General features: G+C 36.5%; 1 protein-coding gene across 8 annotated transcripts in view; it reads left to right on the top strand.

Annotated features, from left to right (window-relative positions):
* PKHD1 (PKHD1 ciliary IPT domain containing fibrocystin/polyductin) overlaps window positions 1-27,954 on the top strand; it is a 657,820-nt gene that overhangs the window by 91,651 nt on the left and 538,215 nt on the right. For all 8 annotated transcript variants that reach the window (XM_074237180.1, XM_074237175.1, XM_074237181.1 and 5 more), the window contains exons 25-33: window positions 2,651-2,773; window positions 5,267-5,375; window positions 5,686-5,964; window positions 9,461-9,591; window positions 12,320-12,470; window positions 17,396-17,591; window positions 18,158-18,225; window positions 20,822-22,429; window positions 24,017-24,160. In XM_074237180.1, coding sequence (XP_074093281.1) covers window positions 2,651-2,773; window positions 5,267-5,375; window positions 5,686-5,964; window positions 9,461-9,591; window positions 12,320-12,470; window positions 17,396-17,591; window positions 18,158-18,225; window positions 20,822-22,429; window positions 24,017-24,160 — 2,809 coding nt within the window. The remainder of the gene's footprint in view (window positions 1-2,650; window positions 2,774-5,266; window positions 5,376-5,685; window positions 5,965-9,460; window positions 9,592-12,319; window positions 12,471-17,395; window positions 17,592-18,157; window positions 18,226-20,821; window positions 22,430-24,016; window positions 24,161-27,954) is intronic.

Below are 27,954 nucleotides of genomic sequence, written 5' to 3'. Positions count from 1 at the left end.
CATGAGCCTAGATCAAGAGTTCCTCACCTCTTGCTTTTATCCTTCTAACTGGTTTTCTTGCCAAAAGTCTCTCCCTTCTATAATCCATCCTTCATTCATCTGCCAAAGTGATTGTTCTAAAGAGCAGATCTTATGATCTCACTCTTCTACTCAATAAACTCCAGTGACTGTCTATTGAGTCTAGAATCAAATGTTATTTTGTTTTTTCCCTATTTGTACATTTTATAATAAATATAAGTATTAATATGATAGTACATGTGTATAATTTATAAATAAGTGAATACAAACATATGGTGGTTACTATTTATATATATGTGTGTATGTATGTATGTATATATATGTATATATGTATATGTTGATATGTATATACCAACTACTTGGTGGGTAAATTGTAATAAGGATCATTGTTTATTTATGAATTGGGCTAAATGACTTCTGAGGTACCTTCCAATGGTGAGATTTTGGGGATCCATTGAAGCATCTTTCATGCAGAAACTTTGAGTTACTTAGCATAAAACTAGGGAATTCTACCCCCTATTCTTATCGATGTGTTATAGGATTATAGACATCAACTCCCTCATTTTACAGAGAAAGAAATTGATACAGTAGATAGAGAGCTGATCTTGAAGTCAGGAAAACCTGCCTCTGAGACATACTAGATGTAACTCTAAGTTAAACTTTCAGTTTCCCAGGTAATTCCCTGATACTTTAAGTTGCAGGACAGTTTTGGATCTTCATTGGTAGATGGAATTTCCTTATTGGGGACTTGCCACTACAATAAAATCATATCTTCTTTTCCCCATTAAAAAGTTCAACTAATTGATACCCCCTTATAGCAATGAAGCCCATTGGCCCTCTTTTTCTAACTTAAACGAGAAGTCTCCATTTCAAATGAATATTTAACAATTTGAACAGATTGACTTTGTCAGAGGTGCATTCTGAAATAGTGACTAGAATATTGTCATGGGAGTCAAAAACACGTGTCTGAGTCCTGCTTCTGACACTCATTATCTGTGGTTTGAGGGCAAGGCAATGCCCAGTCAGCACTCTGAGACTTTTAAGTTACAGTCAAAGAAATTTTCTGCATTGGGAGTTTTCTACATGTTGAAAACATAGGTTATGGTCCCCATCTCTATATGGAAAAATAGTTATCTTAGAGGCATATGGTTTAGATGGAACAAATTTGAAAAATAATTTATATATTCCAGAGAAAGAAAGGAAAGAGATGATAAAAGGGGAGAGGGAGAAAGGAAGAGGCACATACAAACACACACAGAGACAGAGACAGAAATAACTCATGATTTATCATATAGATGATAATAAAATCAAACAGAGGTGAATGTTTAGATTTTGAAATAAAATAAATCTCTTAGTCATATGGCAACTGGGGATGTCAACATGTGACTTAAAGGATAGGGTATTGTTGTGTTATTATCTCTAGAGCTCTAGACCTTAGCGTAGTTTACAAATATGATGCTTAGTGGGTTATTGGGAGAGTTCATAATCATTAGATTATGTATTACAAAAATGAATTGATAATTAATTTTAAAAATTGCGAAATGGGGCAGGTGCTCCAAAATCTTTGAATACTCTCTGGGAAAGATTACTATTGGTATCAGAAAATGGAGTGGCAATCACATTTCAATAAAGTACAAAGTGTGTGGGAGCAAAAAATCCATAAAGGTAGAGACAAAGGGCAAAAAGGATTACAGAGGTAGATGTTGTGGGTATGTGGGGTGTGGAACAGATAAGTAGGTCATCCATGCAGCAAAGAAGATGGAGAAGAAAGAGACTTTGAGAGTATTATTCATGTAACCATGCAATTGGGAGCACTAGACATAATGGACTCAATGGAGATGGAAGAATGCAGGGGGACAGGATATTAGGGTCTCATTCTTATATAGGTTTTTTTGAGGAAACAGACTAACTTCCTCTGCACCGGCTTGGGGTTAGTTCATTTATGTATCCAGATCATGTCAAAATTATCAATAAAACTTTTGTTACATCTCAAAGTTATCAACACCTTTTGATGTTCTGCTGGTCTGGAATTGTGGAGGTCTGGAGTTTGTTTGGAATATACATATCATAGAAACAAAGGCTCTGAAAACAATGCCTGGATGGCTTCTGCTGATTCAGTACATATTACCGGATTGTGAATTTTTCTTAATATATGATATAATTTATAAATTATGCTCCTTTGATCCTTGGAGCTGTTTGTATGAGATTTCCAGAGTCCTCTTGACAATCATATTTCCTACTGTTTTTTTTTAATTCTATCTACATATAACCTTATTTATCATTTTGACTGGGAGGGGGGATAGTCAAGGGGATTAGAACAAGATACAATTTTAACACAAAAAAGAAATACAGTAAAAAAATCCCATCCAGAACCAAAAATATTGCAAAAATCTAAATAAAGATGGGTGTGCTTTGTGCAAAATGTAATCCCATTTAAAAAAATATTCTTTGGGTCTACTGGGATTTTCATGAGTCACCCCTCATACTATCAAGCTTGTAGTTCCACATTCAATTATTTTTATGCCACCACAGGTTAAGTAAAATACCCAAAGATTTATTATTATATAGTCTAATCTGAATCGATGAGAAGAATAATAACCTATGTCATTATCAATGTTTATCACTATTTTAGGTCTCTGCAGAAAAGCTTACTGGTATGTATCCAACTGTGAACATGCAGGTAGTTTATGATGGGGGCGTTTTTCTTGGACCCATATTTGGAGATATGTTGGTTACTCCTAATACATTCCCACAGGTAAGAATGGAGAGGCTTCCTAATCTGGTTTCAAATCTTCACTTGGCTGTTTCACTGTTTGTAAAATTGACTTTTTTAATTTGATTCTCAGAACCTCAGCTTTCCTATCAGCAAAACAGATCTAAGTGTAGTTCACTGATGTTCATTAATTTATTAATTAATTCACATATATAATTATGCTCATACTCTAGTATGAGCACTACATAGCATTGGGGAATATGGAAGATACAAAGAAGAATAAGACATGGTCCTTGTCTTCATGGAGTTCATAATTGAATATATTAGATAAACCATAGACATAAAACCCTGCAATACAAAAGACAGGGATTGTTTTATTCACTTTATTTGTATCTCTACTGTCTAACATAATACCTTACATAGTAGGAACTTAATCAATTTTTGTTGGTTGATTTAAAAAAAGACTATGGAAGTTTGAGAGAGAAAGAGATCATTCTATTGGAGGAAGTTAAGGTAGTCATTTTTGAGGAGGTAGCATTTCCTTGAAATATGGCTAAGTTTATAATAGGTGAAGGTGGATGGGATGGTGGGTTAGAGCATTAGCAGAACATTTTGTGAATATAGGTATAGGGGTGGAATATGTTTGTGGAAGGAACAATAGTCCAGTTTAATTGAAGTTCAGGACTAATATAAAGGGAAATAATAAGCTCAATTTAGTCAGGGCTTTATATAATGCCAAACTCTGTGCTAGGCACTGTTTTAAATATATGTAAAAACAATGACTGAAGCAATATCACTACTAGGTCTATATCTAAAAGAGATCATAAAAAATGGGAAAAGACTCACATTTACAAAAATATTAGTGGCAGCTTTTTTTGTAGTGGCAAGAATTGGAAATTGAGGGAATGCCCATCAATTGAGAATGGCTGAACAAGTTGTGGTTTATGAATGTCCTGAAATATTATTGTTCTATAAGAAATGAGGAGCATGTAAATTTTGGAAGAATCTGGAAATACTGATATTTAATTAAGTGAGCAGAACTGGTAGAACATTGTACACAGTAAAGTAACACTGATACACTGATGATCAACTATGATAGACTTAGCTCTTCTTAACTATACAGTAAATAAAAAATTGTAAAAGAATTATGATAGAAAATGCCATCTACATCTAGAGAAAGGACTATAGTGTCTGAATGCAGAACAAAGCACACTATTTTTTACTTTATAAATTGTTTTTTCTTTCTCATTTTTCCCTTTTGTTCTGATTTGTCTTTCACCGCATGACTGTGGGAAATTTTTATAAGATGGAAATATTTGTAAGATGACTAAACATGCATGACTTAGATTATTTGCTACCTTATAGTTGTGGGAGGAGGGCAGGGTGGGAGAGAGAAAATTTTCCATAAATGAGTGTTATATACTATCTTCATATATAACTGGAAAAGTTAATTAATTAATTAAAATACAAAAAAATTAGTGTCAAAAATAACATCTGCTTTCAAGGAATTTACATTTGAATGAGGGAGACAATACTTAGATAAAGAGGACTTGTAAGTTATAAATGGAAGGCAGTCTGGGAAGATTCGAATAGAATTTGGGAGGGTAGGCCAAGGGAAACTTGGGAAAGACCTGCATAAGGGTTTGACTGAGGTAAGTCTTGAAGGAATTTTAAGAGGTAAAAGTGAGAAGGAAGAGTATTTCAGCAGACTGGAAGGATTTAAAAAAATCAAACTTTTTTAAAATATAAAAAATGTACTTTATTCCATTCTCTGTGGAGACATTCCATTCTATTCCAATTCCATTCCTTTCCATTCCATTCCAATATCCATAAAGAGCACTGGATTTTTTTTTTTTGAGAAGGAGTGAAATTAGTAGGTAAGGGAGCTTGCTTAATGAAAAAGAAGGATATTTGGAGTTATTAGGACCAAATCTGAGTCCTAGCTTTTTTCATTATGAGTTGGGCAAGTCACCAAGTACTCTGAACTTAGAAAGTGAGGATAATAATGTTTATATTATTTACCTTAAGGAATCATTTAAAGTCTCAAATGACATTTCTTGAGGGTGGGGACTGGGGACTGTCCTCTATCTTTTTTTTTTTTAATCCACAGTACTTATACAGTATGTGGGACATAGTAAATGAATAATAGATATACTTAAGTATATTTAGTAATTTAGTAATAAATTTAGTAATAAATATACTTTAGTATATTTAGTATATTTTTAATGTGTTCAATCCCACAAGGTCAAAAGTATTCTGGATCATAGGCCATTAAGTGATGCAGTGGTAAGACAACAAAACTTGGAATCAGAAAGCCCTGAGTTCAAATCTAACCTTAGACACTTGCTAGATGGATGACTTTGGGCAAGTCACTGAGCCTCTTTCTGCCTTAGTGCCCTTTTCTATGGGGTAGTTAGCACAGTGTGTAGAGAGATTTGATTGGGACTTTCCAGGAAGTAAGCAATGTCACATAAAAATGGTCCTGTAGCATCTGAATTGTATATGCAGTGCTTGTGATATCTTGTGTTTCTCCAGGTGACTGTGAAAGTCAATGACATCCCTGCTCACTGTGTGGGTTCCTGCTCTTTCCAGTATCACCAAGAATCAACTCCAATAGTTCAAGCTGTCTGGTACTCTTATAGAGGTGGGACCCTTTCAATTGAATTAATGGGAAAATGGGATTTAAACTTAAAAGCAATTTCTTCAAGAGTGTCGGTTTGGCTTGGTGAATAGGGAGTGGTGAGTGATTCTTGCTGACCCAATTTGAACTCAAACTCACTACCCACTGTGCCACCTGGATGCCCTTCTGGCACATAGCAGTTACTTAATAAAATGCAATCAGAATGGATTCCTGGTGGATAGAATGCTAGACCTGAAGTTAGGAAGACATCTTCATGAATACAAATCACTGGGAGGTAGTTAATTTGGCATATTTGCTTCATTTCTTCTGTCAGATGATGACATTAACCTGCTGGTCTGTATCATGGGATCTGGTTTTCCTGTTGACTCTAAAGCTTTGAAGGTTCAGGTGAATCAAGAGATTTGTGATGTCATGTTTTCAAACCAAACGTATGTGACCTGCCAGATGGGATTTTTGCCAATTGGAAAGTATCAGATAGTGATGCTGGTGAAGCACTTTGGCCTTGCACTCAATGTCAGTGGAGGAGAGGGCATCTACTTCAACATTGAACCTAAGCTGGAAGTAGTGGAGCCTTCTAAAGGTCCAGAGATTGGTAAGTTGGAGAAGAAACCAAGGATTCATTTGATTCCACTTGAAATTGCTATTCAGACCACAGGACTTTAGGGTCATTCTGGGAGAACTAAGCAGATGTTGACATGCTTTCTAACGTCCAGACATTAGTCTGCTGTGATTGGCAACTTTTAATTTCTTAATATTAGCATTTCTTCTAGTAAATTTTATCTTGCACTGTCAATTTCTGTTGAATAAATGAATGTGCAAATGAATAGCAAAATTTGGACTCTTAATTCATCTTGGTAGAACTTTTTTAAGTACTCTTCCATTTTGGCTAACTATTCAGAATGGCATTCAAGACTTTCCAAATGTTCTGTCACCATCCTGACTTTCCAGATTTATTTTATGTTATTTCCCTTAACATATGACACTCTGTATTATTTACCCCTCCTGCATCCCTAACTAGCAGGGTGGCTTAGTGAATAGAGTGCTAGGCCTGGGATCAGGAAAACTCTTTTTTGTGAATGCAAATCCAGCCCCAGATAATTACTAGCTATGAGACCCTTGGCAAATCACTTTTACCCTGTTTGCCTCTGTTCCTCATCTGTAAAATGAACTGGAGAAGAAAATGGCAAACCATTCCAGTGTTTCTGCCAAGAAAACCCCAAATAAGATAAACAGAGTCAGACATGACTGAACAATAAAATTTCCAGATTTTTGTCTCTATATTTGGATTTTCTTTCCCTTCTTCTCCTCCTCCAATTCTGCCTCTTGAAGTTCTATCCATCCTTCAAAAGGCAGATCTATTATTATCTTCTTCATGAGACTCCCATCAATGATCAATCAATCAAATCAATAAGTATTTGTGCAATGCTTACTGTGTTAACAGGTTCTGTGCTAGACTTTGGGGATATAAACTGAAATAAAATGAAGTAGTTCCTACCTTCAAGGAGATTACAGTCTATTAGGAAGACACCACATAGACATATAAATATACAAAATATACAAAAATGTAATAAAATAAAATGCACTGAGTAGTACTTTTTTATAATAAGAGTATACAACCTAATTTGGAAAGGCTATAAGGTATTAGTCACTGGCGGAGGATTGTATTAGGTTTTAGCAGGAAAATGATAATTTAGCTGAATTTTAATGAAAACTAGGATGTCCAAGAAGTGGAAGGAAAGAGGGAGTACATTTTTTTTTCCTTTGAGTCAATTGGAGTTAAGTGACTTCCCTATGGTCATATAACTAATTGGTGCTTGAGATCAAGTTTCAACTCAGGTCCTCCTCACTCCAGGGCTGGTACATTATACACTGAATCACTTCAATGTCCTAAGGGAAGGCATGGAGGACAACCAGTAAAAAGGCACAGGGATAAGACTTGGAGTGACTTGTGTGAAGATCAGTAAGAAGCAGCTTAGTTAGACCAGAGAGTTAATGAAATGGAGTAATGTGAAAAAAGGCTAGAAAGATAGATTGGGATTAGGTTGTAAAGAATTCTAAGGACTCACAGAGTAACCTGTATTTATTCTTAGGAAGCCACTGTAGCTTGAATGGGAGGGGAGGAAGGATGATAGTCAGATTTGTACTTTAGGACAATCAATTTGGCAGTTACATGGAGGACATTTTGGAGAAGGAAGATACCCAAGGTAGAGAGATCAATTAGGAAGTGATTGCATAGTTTAAGAGGTGATGATTTAGGGTAGTGATTTAGGCCATATGAGAAGAGGGAGGGTATGGATTTGAAAGCCACTGTGGAAGAAGAAATGATAAAGACAGACAACAGATTGCATATGGACTCCACTGAATCATCTATAATCCTTAATTGATTTTTCTTTTCTTGGACCTCAAATTGTAGCATTTTATTTGAACTTCTCCCCTATGCCTTTATGTTTAACTTTGTAGCTATTTGTGGAGGATGTAGTCTGACCTTCCTATTATGTATGGAATAATTGCACAAGACTGTGTTCTCTGAGTGATTTGAGATGCAAAGATATGGTCCCCTGCCCTTGTGGGGCCTCTATAAGATACCATCCTCTTATTTATCTGTGCATATATCAGGGTTATTAACTCAGTGCTATGAACTCTGTAAGCACCAAATAAATAATGTTTGTTGAAGAATGTTATCAGACAGAATTAATTTAGTCATTTTAGCTCTTCTTCCCTTCCCTCCTCCCCTCCCCCTCCTCTCCCCTTTCCTTACCTTGTTCCATACTGTGAATAAATTGCTAAATATTCAGCAATATGCATCCCACGTGTGCCCTTTTTATCTACTCTCACAGTCATTTCTCTGATTTTGAGCCTTACCTTCCTTACCACCATAGTTCTTTGAGTCAAAGTTTCCCATTCATAAACCCCTAAATACAGAAAATAGTCATATTCAAATGAACTTCTGGGAAACAGTACAAACCATCTATCTCTAATATCATTCAGTAGTTTTGCCTCCAAGTTGCTATTCTTAGAATATTTATCTGAGGTGCTATTTTTCTCTTAGAGTTGGTTTAAACATTTTTTTTTTGCAAAGTCTGTGTTTATCCTTATGCTAATTTTCTCTGTTTCATTCAAAATGTTTATTTTCTTTCCTTTTCATCAAATAAAATGTCCAAATTTTGTGGTTATTGAGTAAAAAGATGAAATTGACACATCTTGTCTTCAGTGAGCTTATAATTTAAAGAAAGAGAGGAAAAAGGATATAATCACACATGCACCAAAAAGTCTTATATAAGTCAGAATCTGAAAGGGGACAAAAGAGAGACAGAAAAAAGTTATTTAGAAACATTTGAAAAGGAAGAAATCTTTTTCAACTGGGAGGTCTGGTTCAGAGAAGACATCATAGAAGAGGTAACATCTGGGTTGTACTCTGTAAGAAATGGATTTCAGTAATTGGAGTTAGAGGGAAATGATGTTTTCCATGGAGGTAGAAGGGTGTACAGATGAAGTGACAGTAGTCCAGTTCTGGCAGAAGGTTTACATGAAGTAAAAGAAATCTGGAAAGGTAGATTGGAGGCAGATTGTGAGAGCTTTAAATGCTAGGTTGAATTGTTTGTGTTTTATTCTAAAGGCAGGAGGGAGTCATTGAAGGTTTTTGAGAGAAGGAAAATTTCAGAGGTCTCCAAACTAGTCTTTGAAAGCTGATTTGGGTAGGTGGAATAAGGAAGTAGACAAAAATTCCAGAGAGTATTGAAAAAAAAATCACTGCTTTAAAAAAATCCCCTAACTTTATATGAGTTTAATTTCTTAATCTATCCTTCCATTTCTCTTTTCTAGGGAGAATTTTAATTGGTATTTATCATCTCCTTTTTTCAGATAATAGCATATAGTCACTTAGTGATATATCTCATTAGTGGTGATAATTGTGTGTACCATCTCACTCTCATAGCAAGATTGTGACATTTAAATCCTTTCTGTGAGAGTTTTAACATTTTCTGGGATATGGATGAATGCTAATTTCACCATGTTTCAGTCATTTCCTATATCTCAGCACCATTTGATCTCTATTTGACGTTTAGCTGGTAATTTCACTGATATTACAGGAGGATTTTGGGCCACTATCCAAGGGACCAGTTTGGAAGAAGTAAGCCTAGTGTTATTTGGGTCTCAACCTTGTCCTATAAAAATCTCCAGTATGAACATGAAGCAAATCCAATGCAAAGTACCACCTTGGGTAAGTAGAGTCCTCTAGTATCTCCTCTTATTATCACTCATTATTATTTCACATTTAAGGCAGCAATAGAGATGATTGCATAAACTTTATCCTGAATCCTAGAATCTGTCTTCTGTCTAAGCCTTAAGAAATGCTCTCTGACACACTAAGCATGAAGAAGGGATTAATAAATACTTATTGTGGACGGCTAGGTGGTGCAATGGATAGAGCATTGGCCCTGTAGAATTAAATCTAAGTCCAAATCTAACCTCAGACAGTTACTAGCTGTATGACCCTGGGCAAGTCACTTAACCCAATTGCTTCCAAAAAACCACAAACAAAACATTTATTGATTGAGCACTCTGGTGTTCCCTACCCTATTCTTATCCTTCATTATCATTTTACCATTCATCATCTGAGTGGTGTAATGGGAATGCTTACTTATAAGTTCTCTTGCTTTAAAGATGTTAAAAATAGGTATCAAAATGGGTTTCCTGCCACTGGTTCTTCACCTTTTCACTTACTCCGTGATCCCCTCCTCATAGAAATAGTGAGTGTTGCACTACTTCAATGGGGACAATTCCAAAGACAATGCATTTCATGGATATTCAGTGTTCTGATACTAGGCAATCAGTCTCTATAGGATCATAGACCTAGAGCTGAAAGGGATCTCAGAAGTTATATAAACCCCTTGGTTTTGTAGCTGCTGGCTATTTGAATTTGGTTCTGCCTATGAGGAATCATTATTCAGACTCAGGAAAGAGGTTTCAAAACATGGGGGGGGGGGGAGAGTAGAGAGAGAGAGAGAGAGAGAGAGAGAGAGAGAGAGAGAGAGAGAGAGAGAGAGAGAGAGAGAGAGAGAGAGAGAGAGAGAGAAGAGAGAAAGGACAACCAGGTAGGGTTGGCTGTTGGCTGGGCTATGGTCAGAGAAGACTGGCGGCCCTGAACCAGGGTCCAACCCAGTTTTTATGTCTTGCCTCTCATCCAGAGGGCAAAATGTGAACTCTCTTCCCCTGTACTGGACCAAGAATTAGGTAGAAGGTAAAGCCTAAGGATATCAGGATACAAAATCTTCATTAAACAGTAAATCAATGGTAATAGGGATCTCCATCCAATTTGAGATTAGGAACTGTTTCTGTTACAATCTTAATTCTCTACTTCTAGTCAATTTACATCTCCACCAAATTTCTACATTCACAATGCTCTTCATCTTTCCCCTGTATTAGTTTTATAAATGAGGAAATAGGTGAGAGAAATTCCTTACACCAGGTGGAAATGATTCAATCTCTTGGTTGGTTCAATTTCCTAATTTTAATCAAGTCTATCATCATTATATAAGTTCCTAATGCCCAATCCTGATTATATATCTTACCCCTCATCCTTTCATTCATTAATTAAGATGTGCTACTTGTTTATAATTAACTTTCTAGTATTGATTAAGTCATAAAATTAGTATTAATCCTATTATTCTAATAGAATTAGAATTTGAACTAATTTTTCTAACTGAAAAGTCATTCTATATACACCTATTTACTATCTATTATTTAAGAGATATATAAATATATATTGATATCTATATTGATATGTGTCTCTACAGAGAGAGAGAGAGAGAGAGAGAGAGAGAGAGAGAGAGAGTGTGTGTGTGTGTGTGTGTGTGTGTGTGTGTGTGAGCATGTAATTATTAAGCCCTGATAGTATGATAGAATGTGTTAGCACTGTGGATTTGAAAACAAAAATGAGCCCCTGCAGAAGCTCACATTCTAATGGTGGAGACAGGTAAAAAAAATGAAAGCATATAGGATATACACATTTTAAAAGCAAAATATACATTGTAAGTGGAAGATTTTCTCAGAAAGAGGCACTAGCAAGTGAGGGAAGGAGGGGAACTGAGAAAGATCTTTTGCTTAATTCCTAGATAATATTATTAAAAACAACAACAACTATATGTTTACAAGTTTAATGTTTACAAAAGTCTATTCTGGGAGTTCTACAGAATGACTAAGATAGTCTCTGTCTGCCCTCTAAGAGTTTACAGTTTAATAAAATTTCCTGCTCTCTTTCCACGGGAAATCATTTCAGTTGTATTACTGAATCATTAATTGGACCAATCTACATCTTATATATTTTTTTCTTTTGTAAGGGACCTCCATGTAGTATTTTATTTATTTCCCACCTGTAAGTCAGGGTCAGCAGTTCCAAATAGGTGAATCTCTATTTAAAGAAAAATCTTGAATTACTCAAAGTGAGAGAAAATTAGAAATTTTCTCATCTCTATTTTTTCCCTTGAAACTACAACAAAACAAAAAAAATGTTTCATTAATTTGGGATTTTGTGATAATTTGGAAAGGGCTAGCCTGAAGTTTACCTTGGCCTTATCAATGAAGAAAATGTTTGCTCTATAAATTAAGAATGGAAGCAAAGTTGCCCCAGGGAGTATTTAAATTATTGTACTTTAGAGAAGGAACAGTTTCAAGCATTCCCCAATACATTAGTAATTTCCATTTACATGAAAACAATTGATATGCTAATAACAAATCATTCTTATCTTTTCTTTAAAGCAGGTCCCATAAGGCTTTCTTTTAGGCTACATTTAGGTAGTCTAATTCAATGATTATGCATACAATATTCAAAACCAAATTGTATAAATTTCTTTGATTTGTTTTCTACAATTCATACTCTCCCCCTCTAAATCTACCCTCCCCTAAGTCAAAGATATTTAGTGAAATTTGACATTGTTTCATTTTTTAAGATTGACTTTCATGGAAATGGTAGTGGAATGCTTGTGAATGTGACCATCATCACCAGGAACCTGTCATTAGTTTCTCCTGAGGCATTCAAGTATACTCCTTCTTTAAATCCAGTTATCCTGTTCTTGAACAGAAACAGAAGCAACACAGCAGGTAAGAATAAATGGCATTCTAAAAATTTTCTCTTGATAGAGTCTTGGTTCAGAAAAAAGACGAGAGATGAGCCTCTGGTGAATGGTTGTGAAGGCAATAAAAAAAATAGGGAATAGAGGTTTGCCTAGGATTCAGGAGACTGATTTCTCTGCCCAGCTGTGCTATTAACTCACTATTTGACCTTGGGAAACTTGGAGTAAGTTTTTCCTCTCAGCAAAATGAGGTTAAACCATCACCTTCACGATGTTATTGAACTTCTTCAGCATCAACTACAATAACAACAACATGAAGAGTTGATGTCAATAAAGGATATGAATCTCCTCATTGTATCAGACACTGGATGACACAGACTACCTAGAGGAGGAAAGATTCACATGTTTTGTGGAGGTCTTTGATGGACAGCTAGCTGGCACAGTATGGTAGAGTGCTGGTCCTGAAGTCAGGAGGACCTGAGTTCAAATCCAGCTTCAGATACTTACTAGCTGTGTGATCTTGGGCAAGTCACTTCACCCTAATTGCCTCGCATCCAAGGTCATCTCCAGTCATATCTAGATCCAGAAGGCTCTGGAGGAGAAAGTGAGGCTGGTGACTTAGCACAGCAGCCCCTCACTCAAATCCAATTCATGTGCTTGTCATGGCATCACCTTCCCGATGTCATGGTCTTCTTCGAGAATGAAGGACAAACATCAGCAGTATAAGGTACAAAGGTCCTGAGTTGGAAGGACCTCATGGAATTTCTGATTAGGAATCCTCCTTACCTGATAATAAAGCATAAACCTGGAGGCTGTTCTCTTGATGGACAAACCAGGAGCAGCTTTTTTCAGATCCTGATAGTGGAATTGTATAAGAATACCTTTCTAAAACTCCATTTTGGGGTCTAGTTTTCCAGCTGGGCCCCCACACATGCCTGCAAAATCAGGGAACTTAGAAATATTATTAAACATGGAAGTTAGCCTAATTCTGTCTGTTCTTTCTTGAGACCACACTCTAGAGACTAATGTTTTTCCCTTATTAGCACAAAAACTGTAGACTAACACCATGTTTAATTTATTTTTTTCCAAAACAGCCGTGTTTTGGAGATCTTTAGTGAGTATTACAAGAATAGGAGAGGGTAGAGATTGGACCTGGGATGTCATTGATAGAGGGAACTTCTCAGATAAGGTAATTTGCTCAAACAACATAGTTAGGTACCTTCTCATTTTAGAGAACTGAGAGGTGCCTAGGGTCACAAAGTCAGAGGGAGATTAAACTCAGGTCTTTCTGCCTCTGAGGTTAGCTTTCCATCAATATGTATACTGCTTTTGTATTGTGAGAATACTGGTGCTAAAATCTATGTGATACAAGGACATCATTATATCATATGCTCATAGAATGGAGGGATGGATGGAACCTTAGAGATCAACAATCCAACCATTGAATCTTACATAAGAAGAAACTGAGGTTTAGGGAGATTGTAACTTGCCTAAGATTACACATATAGTAAGCAAGTATGAAAAGAAATACAAACCTAGTGCCTCTGACGTCAGATTATACAAAATAGACATTATTATCTATCTGTGTCCAATTCTTCATGATCTCTTTTAGAATTTCCTGGAAAAAATACTAGAATCATTTGCCATTTCCTTCCCCAGTTCATTTTACAGATGAGAAAATTGATGCAAACAGCCCAGGGTCACACAGCTAGTGTCTGAGGTCAGATTTGAACTCATGGAGATGAGTCTTCCTGACTTCAGGCACAATACTTCACTATGCCACCTCGAAGTACCTCAATGTCATTATTATAAGCATTAATTACCTTTGTGCATTAAATCACCCATTTAACAATCATTTTTTAAGTACCTACCATGAGAAAGATACTACTGAAGTTATACAGAAGCAGAAACATTGATACTAAATACTTGGTCCTTACCCTCATTAAATTTACAGTCATATATATATATATATATATATATATATATATATATATATATATAGGCATACTGCACAAACATAACTAGGGAGTGCTTTGTAATCCATATTAAATTACTATGTAGAATTTATAAAGCAAAATTGAACATGATCAGAACATGAGGATTCCAAAATACTGTAGAAGGAAGGAGGACAGGAAGGAAAGATAATTTGCAGCTGAGGTAGTTCCAGCTCTTCATGGAAGCCCTGGCTATTGAATAGAACTTGAAGGATGGTTAGCATTTCAAAAGGCAGGAATGGTGGGAATGGAAGTTGTTCTTCAAGAGTTCCAGGACATCAGGAAGGTGATGCCATGAAATGCTAGTGAATTGGATTTGAGTGAGGGGATGCTCTGCAGTCACCAGCCTCACCTTCTCCTCTGGAGCCATCTGGGTCCAGTGGCCAGATATGGATCAGCTGTAGTAAAGGTGTGAAAGGAGGAATGACATTTCCTAGTTGAGGGAACACTGAGCAGAGCATGGAAGTAGGAAAACTATGGTTCAATCTGCTTGGGGCATATTGTGCAGTAAAGGCAGTACTGCTGTCCCTTCCACATCATAACCTTCCTCATTGCTGTTTTCATGTATCATGGGTCAGTGTAAGAAATTAAATGGGAATTTTTGCAAAAAATGCAGAGAATGTGAGAAGGCCAGCAGACAACACAGAAAAAGTTTAATAACTTAGAAATGCATGAAATATGTGCATGGTATCATATAATATCAATATATTTTTATCTTTTAATACCATAATAATCCAAACTTATTCTTTGGTTCAAAGGAAAGGTAAAAAATTTTTATACTAATTTTCCAGATCTCACAGGTGATGCACAACTAACTCCACAATGTGGAAGGGGTAATTGTGGTTTGAAATAGGGCTGAAAAATTAGGAAAATGACTTGAATGCCAAGGAAAGGAGTTTGTGTATTTTGGAGGGAAGTAAAATAAAACAGGACAGTCAGAGCAAAGGAAGTAGATATGACCAATTCCTAGCTAACAAACCCCTGGTCAACAGGATGCCAGATAAACAGAGAGTATTAATGTGTACAAATCTAAGTTATTATTATGGAAAATCATTTCCCTAGGCCAACCCATTTACATTTTCTGGTATCTTTTTCACTTTTGGGGGGCTCCAGAATGCATAAGTAAAAAGACGTGTACTTTAGCTTTTCAATATTATTCAGATAGTATAATACAAACTAAGAATCTGCTGCCTCTGGCAACCTAAGTAGGTAGAATTCCTCTGTGGTACAGAATCTTCAGAATGAGGGAGAGAGGGTTGAGGAAGTCACTCCTCTCTCTTCCATCCTGAGCTCACCAACTCTGGTTGGCTTTTAATAAAATTTCCATCCTATAATGAAAAGTATAAATATATTACATCAGTGCCTTAAAGGCATCTAGGAATAAGTTGACAATTGACCAAAAGTCTAAAGAATTCATGTGATTACTATACACAATGTAATATGTTATTTTCAAAGCTTAAAACTTCTATTTGAATTTTTCTGTGGTCTCAAAAGGAAAATGTATATTAGAAAATTCAGAAAAGGTGATATTTTACAAGATGAATCACTTTTGGCTTGAGTGGGGGAGGAGAAGAGAGAAATGGGTATTACATGAGGCCAAGAGGAATCCTTCTTATTAGAGGAAGACCATGGGAATAAATAATATGTAGAACACCCATAAAATAGGTTGTTCCTCTTACATGTACTATTATAGTAGCCTTCTAGGTGCCCTCAGGCATTTTCCCTTTCCAAACTATCCATCACAGATGCCAGATTTTTTTTCTTTAGCACATTTTTACTCAGGTCTCTGCAGCATGACAGGTTTAGATCTTACCTTTTACATTGACTCCTTAGGCTTCATCTGCAAAATGGGGATAAGTAAAATCCTTTTTCATGGGGTTATTGGGAGCAAAATGCTTTATAAATCTTAAAATACTAAATAACAAAAATAGCTGAAATGCATTTGTCTCGAAATGTAATTATATTATCATAAATTATATATTCTCTTAACCAATTTTATTATCTAGCTCCCTCTCTGTTTGTCCATTCATACATTTGTCTGCACATCCATCTGTGTCTATCAATCTATGTTTGTTTATCTACCTGTATGCCTATCTGTCTGTATATGTCTATCAATCTGTCTGTTTAATTACTATTAATGATAATTAATATAATATACATATTTTATGATAAATAATGACAATTATAATAATAATGTGCATGACCCTAGAGTAAATCATAACCCTCCTGGGACTCAGTTTTTTAATCTTTTTTAAAAAAAGGAGGAGTTGAATTAGATGATGTCTAGAGTCCTTTCTACTTTTCACATTTTATGTTTCTATAAATTTAAAATTATATAATTGTTTGAAAAGTTAAATTACTTGGTGGTATGAATAAGTTAAATATCAAATTTCTTCACCTGGCATTCAGGGCCCTGAAAAAATTAATCTCAACTTATTTTTTTTAGTTTCATCTTTTTCCTGATAATCCTCTCAAACTAGAATACCTATTTCCTACCTGACTGCCTCATTTCTTCATCATCCCTAGTCCTACTAAATTAGCTTTTGTGTTTCTTTTTGTTCATGCTCTTACCTCTCTCTGAAATGCTCTTAGCCTCTCAGCACTCCTCTGCCTTAGTACCTATTTAACCTTCAAGGCCCAGCTTAAATCAAGGTATATATTTTCAAACTCAACAAATTAAAGAGTTTTCACATGATTTTGCATAGTCACAAATGAGTGCAGGAAGGAATTAGAGGGCTCAGGCTATATATCCCAAATTATGCTTTTTTTTTTTTTAAGGTTTTTTGCAAGGCAAATGGAGTTAAGTGGCTTGCCCAAGGCCACACAGCTAGGTAATAATTAAGTGTCTGAGGTCTGATTTGAACTCAGGTACTCCTGACTCCAAGGCTGGTGCTCTGTCCACTGCGTCACCTAGCCGCGCCACCAAATTGTGCTTCTTAATAGATGTTTCTCATTGCAGGAGATCAGACACTTTTCATTGGAACTACATCTCTGGCGAATTATGTAGACTTGGATGTGAAAGTCCAAATTCAAGACACCTTGGCTCAGATCCTAAAACAAGGGCCTCAAGGACTGGAGGTAGCACTGCCCCCCTTGCCAACAGGGTGGCATAACATTTCAGTCACAATGAATGGTGTCTACATCAAATCAGAGGGGTAAGGTCTAGTTCATGTTGGTAAATATTTAACAAGAAGCTCTTTTAAAAATGAAAGATCTGCTTTAAAATTTGATCTGAATTATTAACATTTTCTTCATCACTTTCTTAGGTCTATACAATAATTAATGACCTACTTTTAGCCTTTCCTAGTTTCTGAGGTATAAAAGTTCACATGGAAAATTTAGTAATTGGCTTTGAAAAGACAGTATAGATAATTTCAGGACACCCCTGGAAGGTGGAAACTTCCTATTCTGAAGTGTGGGTATGGTTGAAGAAGCTTGTATAGTTACGCTGGTACAAGGGCATTGCTGAAAAAGACATTAGAAATCATCATAAAATCATAGACTTAGATCTAGAAAGTCAGTCATCTCATCACTACCCTCCACCCCCTACTCCCAGTTCCACTCCCATTTTTTATATTAGAAAAAAAAGAAACTGAGGCCTAGAGTTTAAGTCACTTATGTTGCGTGATATATGTAGGTGATATAAGTTCCCATCTGACTCCAAATTCATCAGTCTTCTCATGTCTAATCCAACAGCCTCTGAAATCTCTTTCTTCTCTAGGGTTGATCTTCAAATCCAGTATGTTACCAAAGTCTTACGGATTGAGCCTTGTTGTGGGTCCCTTCTAGGTAAATATATCCCATGTAGTCTTTAACCTTGGTCCAGGTTAATTTTTTGTTGTTGGAGGTTGCCATTGTCATCATCATTATTACTGAAGCAATGGGGTTAAGTGACTTAACCAAGATCATATAGCTAATAAGTGTTTGAGGTCTGATTTGAACTCAAGTGCTCCAGATTTCAGGGCTGTTGATCTATCAATTTCAACCCAGCTGCCTCTAGGACAGGGGTTCTTAACTTGTGGTCCATGAATTTAAAAAAATGATAAATGTAATTTTCTAAAACTGGTATCTTTTATAATTTCCTTATTTATTCATTTATCTAATGACTGAGAAACCTGAGACACAATGGAGACAGTGACTTTCCCTAAGCTATAGCCAGGAATCAAATCAAGTCCAGGAGATTCAAATCCAGATTCAAATCTAGATGACACTGGACTGCTGATATTCTCTCATGATATAGACACATGACTTAGAAGTGTAAGGAAGATGGCAGTCAAGTTATACAAATGAGCATGTTTTGGAACTCCTGCTTTTCAACAAGAATTCAGAAAGCCAGATGGCTCTAAGAATTCATTGCACATTAAAATATTAGCAATAATAATAGATAATTTATATATATAGAATATTAAGCTTTAAGCACTTTATTATGTCCACATGTTAGATCACTCACATCACTATTGTCAAGTAGGTGCTCTTATTATCCCATTACCCCAATTTTACCAATGAGGTAAATGAGGTTTAGAGGGGGTTGGGAACTTGCAGAATATTACACACTAGTGAGTATCTGAGGCAGGATTCAAACTCAGGTTTTCCATATTTCCTTATGGGCAGCTAGATGATGCAGTGGGTTGAGTGCTGGACCTGGGTTCAAATTAGGTCTCAAGCTGTGAGACCTTGGGCAAGTCACTTAACCCTAACTGCCTCAGATCCAGAGTCACCCCCAATCATCCTGATTCTTTTTTGACAACTGGATCCAGATGATTCTGGACAAGAAAGTGAGGCTAGTAACTTAGCACAGCACCCTCCCCCCCCCGCCCCACTCAAATCCAATTCATATACATGTCATGACATCACCTCGTTGATGTCATGGTCTTCTTTAAGAATGAAGGACAAACATCATCATGGGAAGCTAGATGGTACAGTGGGTGGAATATTGGATCTGAAGTTATGGAGACTCATCTTCCTGAGTTCAAATCTGACCTCAAATGTATATGAGCTATGTGTCCCTGGGCAAATCACTAAACTCCATTTGCCTCAATTTTCTCATTTGTAAATTGAGAGGAAAAAATGGAAAACTTGCAGTGTCTGCACCAAGAAAATTCAAACTGGGGTCACAAAATGTCAGACATGACTGGAATAACTGAACAACTTCCTGAGTCCAAGTTCAGCATTCCTTGTACTCTAACACTATTAGCTACATTTTGACATTATTCTTCAGAAATTGAGAAACCCAATTATAAATTATACTTCATTATTCTGTTGATTCAAATAGGATCATAAATATATGGTTAGAAGAGACCTCAGAGGGAATCTAATCCAACTCCCTCATTTTAGAGATGAGGAAACTGGGTCACAGTGTGTTTTAGTGACTTTCTAAGCTCACACAAGTAGAAAGAGTAGTATTTGAATCCAGGATCCCTAATTCTATAGTCAGGGCTCTTTCCTCTGTACCACACAACCTTCTTACTTTCTGATTCAAATCTTACTCCTTTTTACAGTGGTTTATAGAGAATTTTCTTACTTTAACTCAACTGCTGAGGTAGTTGTTCCAAGGCTTGACAACTTTATGAGATTTAACTATTCCTCTAATTACATTTTGGTCCCTGAAGAGTGGAGTGTGGAAGCAAGGTAGAAAGGATAAATGTTATTTAAGATACATTTTGTATGGTTGCATTTATATGACTTCTATTAGGTATTTTTCAAATCAACAAGCTAAGATCAAATATTTATAATAAATATTTGCTTTCTGCCAATGTCTCTGATCAATGCTGAGAATACAACTACAAAGTAAGCAAACAAAATCCCCAAACCGGAGGACAGTCCCTGCCCTCTGGGAAGTTGCAGTCTAAAGGGGGACTACTACTTATAAATGGGAGCTGGAAGGGGAATAGTAAAACTCAGAGACTCCAGAGCGAAACTGGAAGAAAAAGCCAAGGAGTGGACTTTTCTGGTCTGGGTGAAGCCATAGGTTTTTACAGGTAGATAAGAATGGTTTGTAAATCCAACATCAGCAGCACATGTTTCTACAATGTATAAAAGTAACTGAGTAAGTTGTTTAAAGCAGCCTGGAATGTTAGCTGAAAGACCTACTGTTAGCCAAGAAATTCTCTGATAATCATTAGTGTGATGCTGAGCATGTGCAATTTTACTTTGAGATGGGCAAATGTCTAGACTAGAAGGTATAGATGACCTGAAGAGCTATGTCAGTGGCGAGTTTCTATGCCAGGGAGACCAATAACAGGTTTGCCCCCAAATACTTTAATACAATTTAATGACTTTTTTACTATACTTAATAAAATTTTCGCCCTGTTTTATTAGATTGGTGACCTACCCAGTTTCAAAAATCTGTTGTTTTTGACTTGGTTCTCAATATCTATCCCTTTAGGTGGAACCACCCTTACTATTTCTGGAATTGGTTTCAGTAAGGATCCATCTCTTGTTTCAGTATCAGTGGGCAACAAGACCTGTAGTATTGTGAACTCAACTGAAGAGACCATCTGGTGTGAGACTTCATCAGCCCCTCACTTAGCTGGTATAGTGCCTCAAGCTGTCATGGTTCCCATAGAAGTCTCAGTTGGTAGTATCTATGTCTCCCATGATCCTGCATTTGACTTGGGAAAGAAGAAATTTACCTTTACATACCATACAGCCGTAACTCCTTTTGTGTCTGCCATGCAAGGGCAAATCAGAGGTGACATCCTGAAACTACAAGTAGAAGGAGATAACATATCTAAATCAATTGTTCTTCTGGGGGACATGAAGTGTGACCTTGAACCTCATTCCTTCAGTTTCAACAGAACTCAGTATTTTTGTTCTTTACCACTAGCAAATGTGGAAGCTGGCATTTATTCCATCCAGGTTTTCCAAAAGGATGTGGGATTTGCAAATATGTCTGCTGTGCCCCACAATTTCACAGTATCCCCCCAGGTTACTGACATCTTTCCCACCCATGGATCTTTGTGTGGAGGGACATTGCTTACTATAGTGGGTCTGGCTTTCAAGTCCAGAGGGACTTTAGTGCGTGTTGACCTTTCTGGTCCTCATACTTGTACTATCTGGTACTGGGATTACCAGATGATCCTCTGCCAGATTAACCTTGTGGGGTACCTCTCTAAAATACCACTTGCCCTGAATGTCACAATCACTGTTAATGGGATAAGCAGTGAGTGCCAAGGAAACTGTACATTCTATCTGCAGGAAGAGGAAACTCCCTTTATGGACACATTGACCACCAGTATCAGTGGAACTTTGACTACCCTGTTGATTGGTGGTCAAAATTTAGCCACAGCCACTGATGAACTGGTGGTTTTGGTTGATGACTATCTTTCTTGTGATATAACCTTCTATAATGAAAATCAGGTGCAATGTCAACTGCATGACTTGGGTCCAGGTTTATATCGCTTCTCTCTTCTGAATAAGAGAAGTGGTTTTGCTTGCCAACGCAACATACCTCCATATTTCAGTGTCACTCCTCAGGTGCTTGGGTATCACCCTCAGAATTTCAGTGTCAATGGTGGAGGCCTCTTGACCATAGAGGGCACAACACTGAGAGGACAGAACACAACTTCAGTCTTGATAGGACATCACCCCTGCCTCACTGTGAATATTAGCTTTGTGCTCATCCAGTGTCTTGTTCCTCCAGGCAATGGGACAGTTGTCTTGCAAATAGCAGCAGATGGGAACTTATATGATGTGGGGATGATTGGTTACAGTGATGCTTTCACTCCAGAGTTACTTTTCATTATTAAAATTGATGGTTTGATAGTAACCTTCATGATGGAGCGAACTACTGGTGCTAAGAACATGCAGATCTTTATTGGAGCATCTCCATGTATAGGCATCTTGGGTAACTACACGGTCTTACAATGCTCAGTTTCTCAGCTTCCTGCTGGCCAATATGAAGTCAAAGGTTTTGACTATCTCAGAGGTTGGGCTTCATCAACATTGGTGTTCACTTCTAAAGTTACCATTACGTCAATCTACAGTAACTTTGGTAAGTCAAGTAAATATGTTAAAACTCTGTCTCTTCGAGTGGGTTAACCATGATAGCGGAGGTTAAGTGATTTCTATGTGTAGTTTCCAATGGGTAGAAAATTAACACCAATCTGAAAGATGAGAACAAAGGGAGATGGGAAGATTGAAAAGTTATTGGTTTTCTATTTTCCCAATTTCTTCCCTAGAGTTCCTTTTGTGATGTTGAATTTATGACTATCTTTGATTGGTTTTTTATAGAAGGGACTGCATTTTTAAAGTGCATGCTCTATAAACATGTGATTGTATTTTAATTTCCCAAATTAATCTGATTTAATTTCTTTAGAAAAACCAAAGTACTGTAATTTACAGGAACTCATTACTTCATTATTTAAATAGACTATAACAACTTGTAATCATTTCCCCCCTCAGGATCATGTAATACGCATGGCTATATTATGTATATGTATTTAATATATAATAATGTTCTCATTATATAATATTTATTACAATCCCACAGTACAAAGGAAGATGAGGTTCTCCAGGAGGTCAAATTGCTATAGTTCTATGGTGTTGGGTGCACATTTCCCTTCATCTCAGTTTAGTTTTTCTCTTCATTTACTTACCATGCTGGTTTTTAGTTCTTCCCTTCTCCAGTAGTTTAAAAGATGCTTATTTTAAATAGGATACAAGGGCTTTTAAAATGATTTCAGAATATAGAGTACAGTTGTAGCTAAAGAAGAGAATTATAATACCTTAAAGACATTTTCAGAGTCATTTCTTATATACACTCAACAATGGTAGTATGGAATGTTGCTAGTTCTAGTCCTAGTTTTGTCTTTGATTATCTGAAGCTTAATCGCTTTCAGTCTCAGTTTTCTTAACTATCAAATGAAGGACTTAGTACTTTCTCAGGTCCTTTTCAATTCCAATAGTCTTTGATTTTGTGTTGGCAGAATTATTGTAGTCATTTTTTCAGTCATTTCAGACTCTTTGTGACCCCATTTGTTTTCTTTGTAGAGATACTAGAGTAGTTTGCCATCTTTCTCCAGCTCATTTTACAGATGAGGAAACTGAGGCAAATGGGGTAAATGATTTGTCCAGGATTGCACAACCAGTAAGAGTATGAGACCAGATTTGAATTCAGGAAGATGAATCTTTCTGATTCCAGACCTGACACTCTATTCTTTGTGCCACCTAGCTGCCCAGTGGTTTGATATTTCCTTCTCCAGTGGATTGAGGTAAACCAAGGTTAAATGACTTGCCCAGGGTCACATAGGCTAGTAAGGCTAAATTTAAACTCAGACCTTCCTCCTCTGAATCACCCAATTGCAAAACAGGGAGTATGAAATGAAATTTTCGTTCACCTATACTGTGGAATAATGAAGGAAAAATACAGGATTTAGGATTTACTTCCTACTGTGTGATCTTAGGTGAAACAAATTGCCTGTATAGGTTGCTGTTGGCACCTCATTGAGACTATTGGAAGTGACCTATACATTAAGAAAGCAATGGTTTGAGTTCTGACTTATGTTAGGGGAAAAAAAGAGATGCTCATATGATAGTATCCTTGGCTATGGTTAACTCAGTTTAACTCTTTTCTTTAAAGGTTGTCTGGGTGGAGGACTGTTCCATGTACATGGAAGTGGATTTTCTCCAGGAAACATATCTGCTGCTGTCTGTGGTGTCCCCTGCCAAATCTTAGACAATGCTACAGTGACCACCTTCAGCTGCCTGGTGTTACCATTAGATGGTCAGTTAAAATGAAATTTTCCGTCTAGATAGTATTGAAGAGCAATGTGGCATAGTTGCAAGAGACCTTCCCCTCTCCTTTCCCCATGCCTCCCGCCCCCAGCAGAGAAATATAAAATTAAAGTGAAAGAAAATACTTAATAGTTAACACTAAACTTTAAAAAGGGAGCCCTACTATCAGTATCTAAACACTAAGCTGATATAAAGAGGACATATGGTACCTTATTTTATTTTATTTTTTATTCAATAGGACATATTCAAGGGGGAATGTAAGGAAGTTACAATCTTCATGCCTAGGGTTGTCTAATTAATAAAGATGTCATTCCTGGAAAAAAAGAAATAAAAAGAATTCTTGCCTTGCAGTCAAGTCATCTTGACATGGATTCACATTCCAGGAATCAAGAACTATGAATATCACCATGGATATGCTATTTCACTTTTCTAAGCCTCAGTTTCCTCATCTATAAAATGGGGGTGAATTGGGTACTCTTTGAAGACCCTTCTTGCTTAGGAATTCAGTGATTCTATTTCATTTCGTAAGGTTTCTTTCCCTCATTTTTTTTTTTTGTTGTTGTTAGCAATTTAGGGGAACACTACTTAACTGCTCTGAAATTCAATTTTTACCTTTGAAAATTGTCATTCAAATTCAGTGTAATCCATTTAATGTTGACTTTGTGGAAGTTGTTGTGGAGTTCATAGGACAACTTAAAAACAAACAAACAAACAAACCAGTCACTGTTTATATCCTGCTTACTTGGCTGTAGTTTAATGAAAAATAATGTTCTGGGTTTTATGGATTTTATTGGAATGGAAAGCTACTGCCCTACCATTAGGGTGAAACCAGTGACTGCTGAGGTCTGCTCATGTCTGCTGCCATCTTAGTAAAGAACAGGGTGATGCCAAGCCAGAGATAACAGCTTCTGAACTGTCCCTACTTGATCATATTCCCAATCCTTACTGTAATTAGAACAGCAGTTACCTTTGCCAACTAACATTACCTCCTGATTCTTTAATTACCAAGTAATTAACTTACTTCATCATCAGGGATACATCATCTCTGTTCCCTTTAGCTGTGCAACAGGCTTTGGAAAAGTCCTCCTTTTTGGTGGGGAAAAATATAGTTTTGCTATTCATTGGGATGACTGGCAAATTGTGTAGTAATTACACATCGTGCTTCAAGAAAAGTCCAGCCCTAATTACTGCCTAAATGGCAGGAGGAGCTTAGCCAGATGATTATCTTGTTTGCATAATCACAGATCAAGGAGCTATCTAGGCATTTAACAACAAAGTTTACCAGATCTCCTTTCTAAGGAGGTCTTTTAGCAGCCCGGTCCTACCGTGACATGTGGCTGCAATGGGAATATTACAGTCACCAAATGATGCAGGTGAGACTTCAATTAAGCAGATTTAGACTTTTGATGGGTGTCAGAGACAGAGAGTGAGTGGGGGAGGGATAGAGATGGGAAGGAGAGCAAGAGACTGAGAAGGGGAAAGAGAAGGGGAAAGAGGAAGGAGAAAAGGAAAGGGGGAGATGAGGGTAGAAGAGGAATATTAAGGAGAGAGTGGGAGGGAGACAAAGATAGAGAAGGAAAGAAGGAACAGGATAGGAGGAGGGGAAAGGAAGAATGGGAAAGAAGAAATGATGAGAGATTAGGGAGAGAAGAATGAGAGAGAAGAGAGATGGGAAAAGATAAAGAAAAAGGAGAATGTATTAAAAAGAACTGCTACTGTTCTAGTTTAGAAAAGAATACTTTTTTTTAATTAAACTCTTGAAATGATGAGGTATGTTTCTAATGCTTTTGTACACATGAGAAAAACTTAAGCTCAGGAAAACTAATTCTGTTATGATTCTGCATTGAACCATTTGGTGGATCCAGGCAATGAAGAACTGCATGTCTAACAATAAACACCAGTTCTATAGGGCAATAGTCTTTACAAAGTGTCTACCTAAAATATATAAAACACAATTAAATCCTGTGAGATGGATACTGAAAGTATTGTTATCCCATTTTACAGAGGAGGAACCAATCCCAGAGTTTAAACAGTCTGCTCAAATTTCCCACAGATAGTCATTACTAGACCTTAATCCAAACCTTTTGGATCAAAGTCTTTTTTCCATTATATTCTTTTGGAACCTAAACCATGGTTGATAACTATATACTCTATTTAGGAAGAGGGAGGAGGGGGCAATTTTTATTATTTAACTCATACAATTAATAAACAACAATAAAAATGAATGAATTATTGCATTTCAGTGTTAGAAAGATCCTCAAAGGATTTTGTTAATTGCTTGTTTTTTACTTGTGTCCAACTCTCTGTGACTCCACTTGGGGTTTTCTTGCCAAAGATAATGGAATAGCTTGCCATAGCCTTTTTTCACCTCATTTTACAGATGAGGAACTGTGGTAAATAGGGTTTAATGAACTTGTCCAGGATCACACAGCTAAGTAAGTGTCTGAGGCTAGATTTGAACTAAGACCTAACAAGTTATTCACTGTGTCACCTATTTTCTATTCAATCACTATTGGAATAGAAATCTTCCCTGCTACCTCTCTAATAAATGGTCATCCACTTAAATGGTTCTTGAAATAGAAAACTTGCTGAGGACCTGCCCATATTCCCCTTGGATAACTAATTGTTAGGTAGAGTTTGATTATAAAATCAGTTGCTCCTTTTCAGCTTTCTGATTCTGTCTACTGCAGTCTTAAATAGAACAAAGCTACTTTGTCTTCCTCATGTAAAATGCTTGAATAGAACTTTCTTGTCTCCTAAATCTGTTTTTTTTGTTATTGTTTTTGCAGGGCAATGGGGTTAAGTGACTTGTCCAAAGTCACACAGCTAGGTAATTATTAAGTGTCTGAGGTCAAATTTGAACTCATGTCCTCCTGATTCCAGGGCCAGTGCTCTATCCACTGTGGCACCTAGCTGCTCTTATCTCCCTTTTTAATCATACATTTTCTGGATAACTTTCATGTTAGTTTTTCCAAGCAAATCAATTATAGTAATGTGCTGCCCACCAACTCTTCAGTGTTTTTTGGGGGTTACCTACAATTTTGACATTTTTTTCAGCTCTGATGTTCTATGATTGATAGTCAAATAGCAGCAGCAGCAGAATAATATTGTTTTAAAAAGATGAGTTTTTATTTGTCTCAGGCAGCAGCTTGGTGTTATTTGAAGGAGTTATATTTCAACTAGAAGAATGAAAAGAAAAATGAATTAGATTTTCTAGGCTGGTGAATTGTAGCATTTAAGAAAACTATAATTTCCAATAATAAAAAAGTTAAGAAAATACTCATCAGCTTTTTGATTTTAGAGCAGAACCAACCTTGACAATCTTTTCCAGAAGTTTCAGGTAACATTGGTGACAGTTCAAAATCAGAATTAAGAAATGGAAATGTCAATCCTTAAAATAACCACTAGGTGACAGTAAATTCACACAGATTATGTGCAGAACCCTTGCTGGTTAATCCAAGAAGATAATTTAACTTGGTCTAGAAAAAAGGAGGGAAAGAAAGAAGTTAACAAGTAAAGAAAAAAGGAAAATAAGGAAGAAGAATGATAAGAAAAAAGAGCATAAAGAAAATAAAGAAAAAATAAGTCAGAGAAAAAAGGAAGGAAAGACAGGAAGAAGAGGAAAGAAGGAAGAGGAGAAAGGAGGTGAAAAAGGAAGGAAAGGATGAAAGAAAAAAGAAATATAAGGAAAGAAAGAAGGGAGGTAGGAAAAAGAAAAGAAAGAAATAAAAAAGAAAAGATATTTAATCCTAGAATTTTATAGACAAGAAATTGAATATCCCA

The sequence above is a fragment of the Macrotis lagotis genome, chromosome 5 (assembly GCF_037893015.1).
Source record: "Macrotis lagotis isolate mMagLag1 chromosome 5, bilby.v1.9.chrom.fasta, whole genome shotgun sequence".
Classification (NCBI taxonomy): Eukaryota; Metazoa; Chordata; class Mammalia; order Peramelemorphia; family Peramelidae; genus Macrotis; species Macrotis lagotis.
Note: the sequence above shows the minus strand (reverse complement) of the source record. Positions and strands in the feature narration are given on the sequence as shown.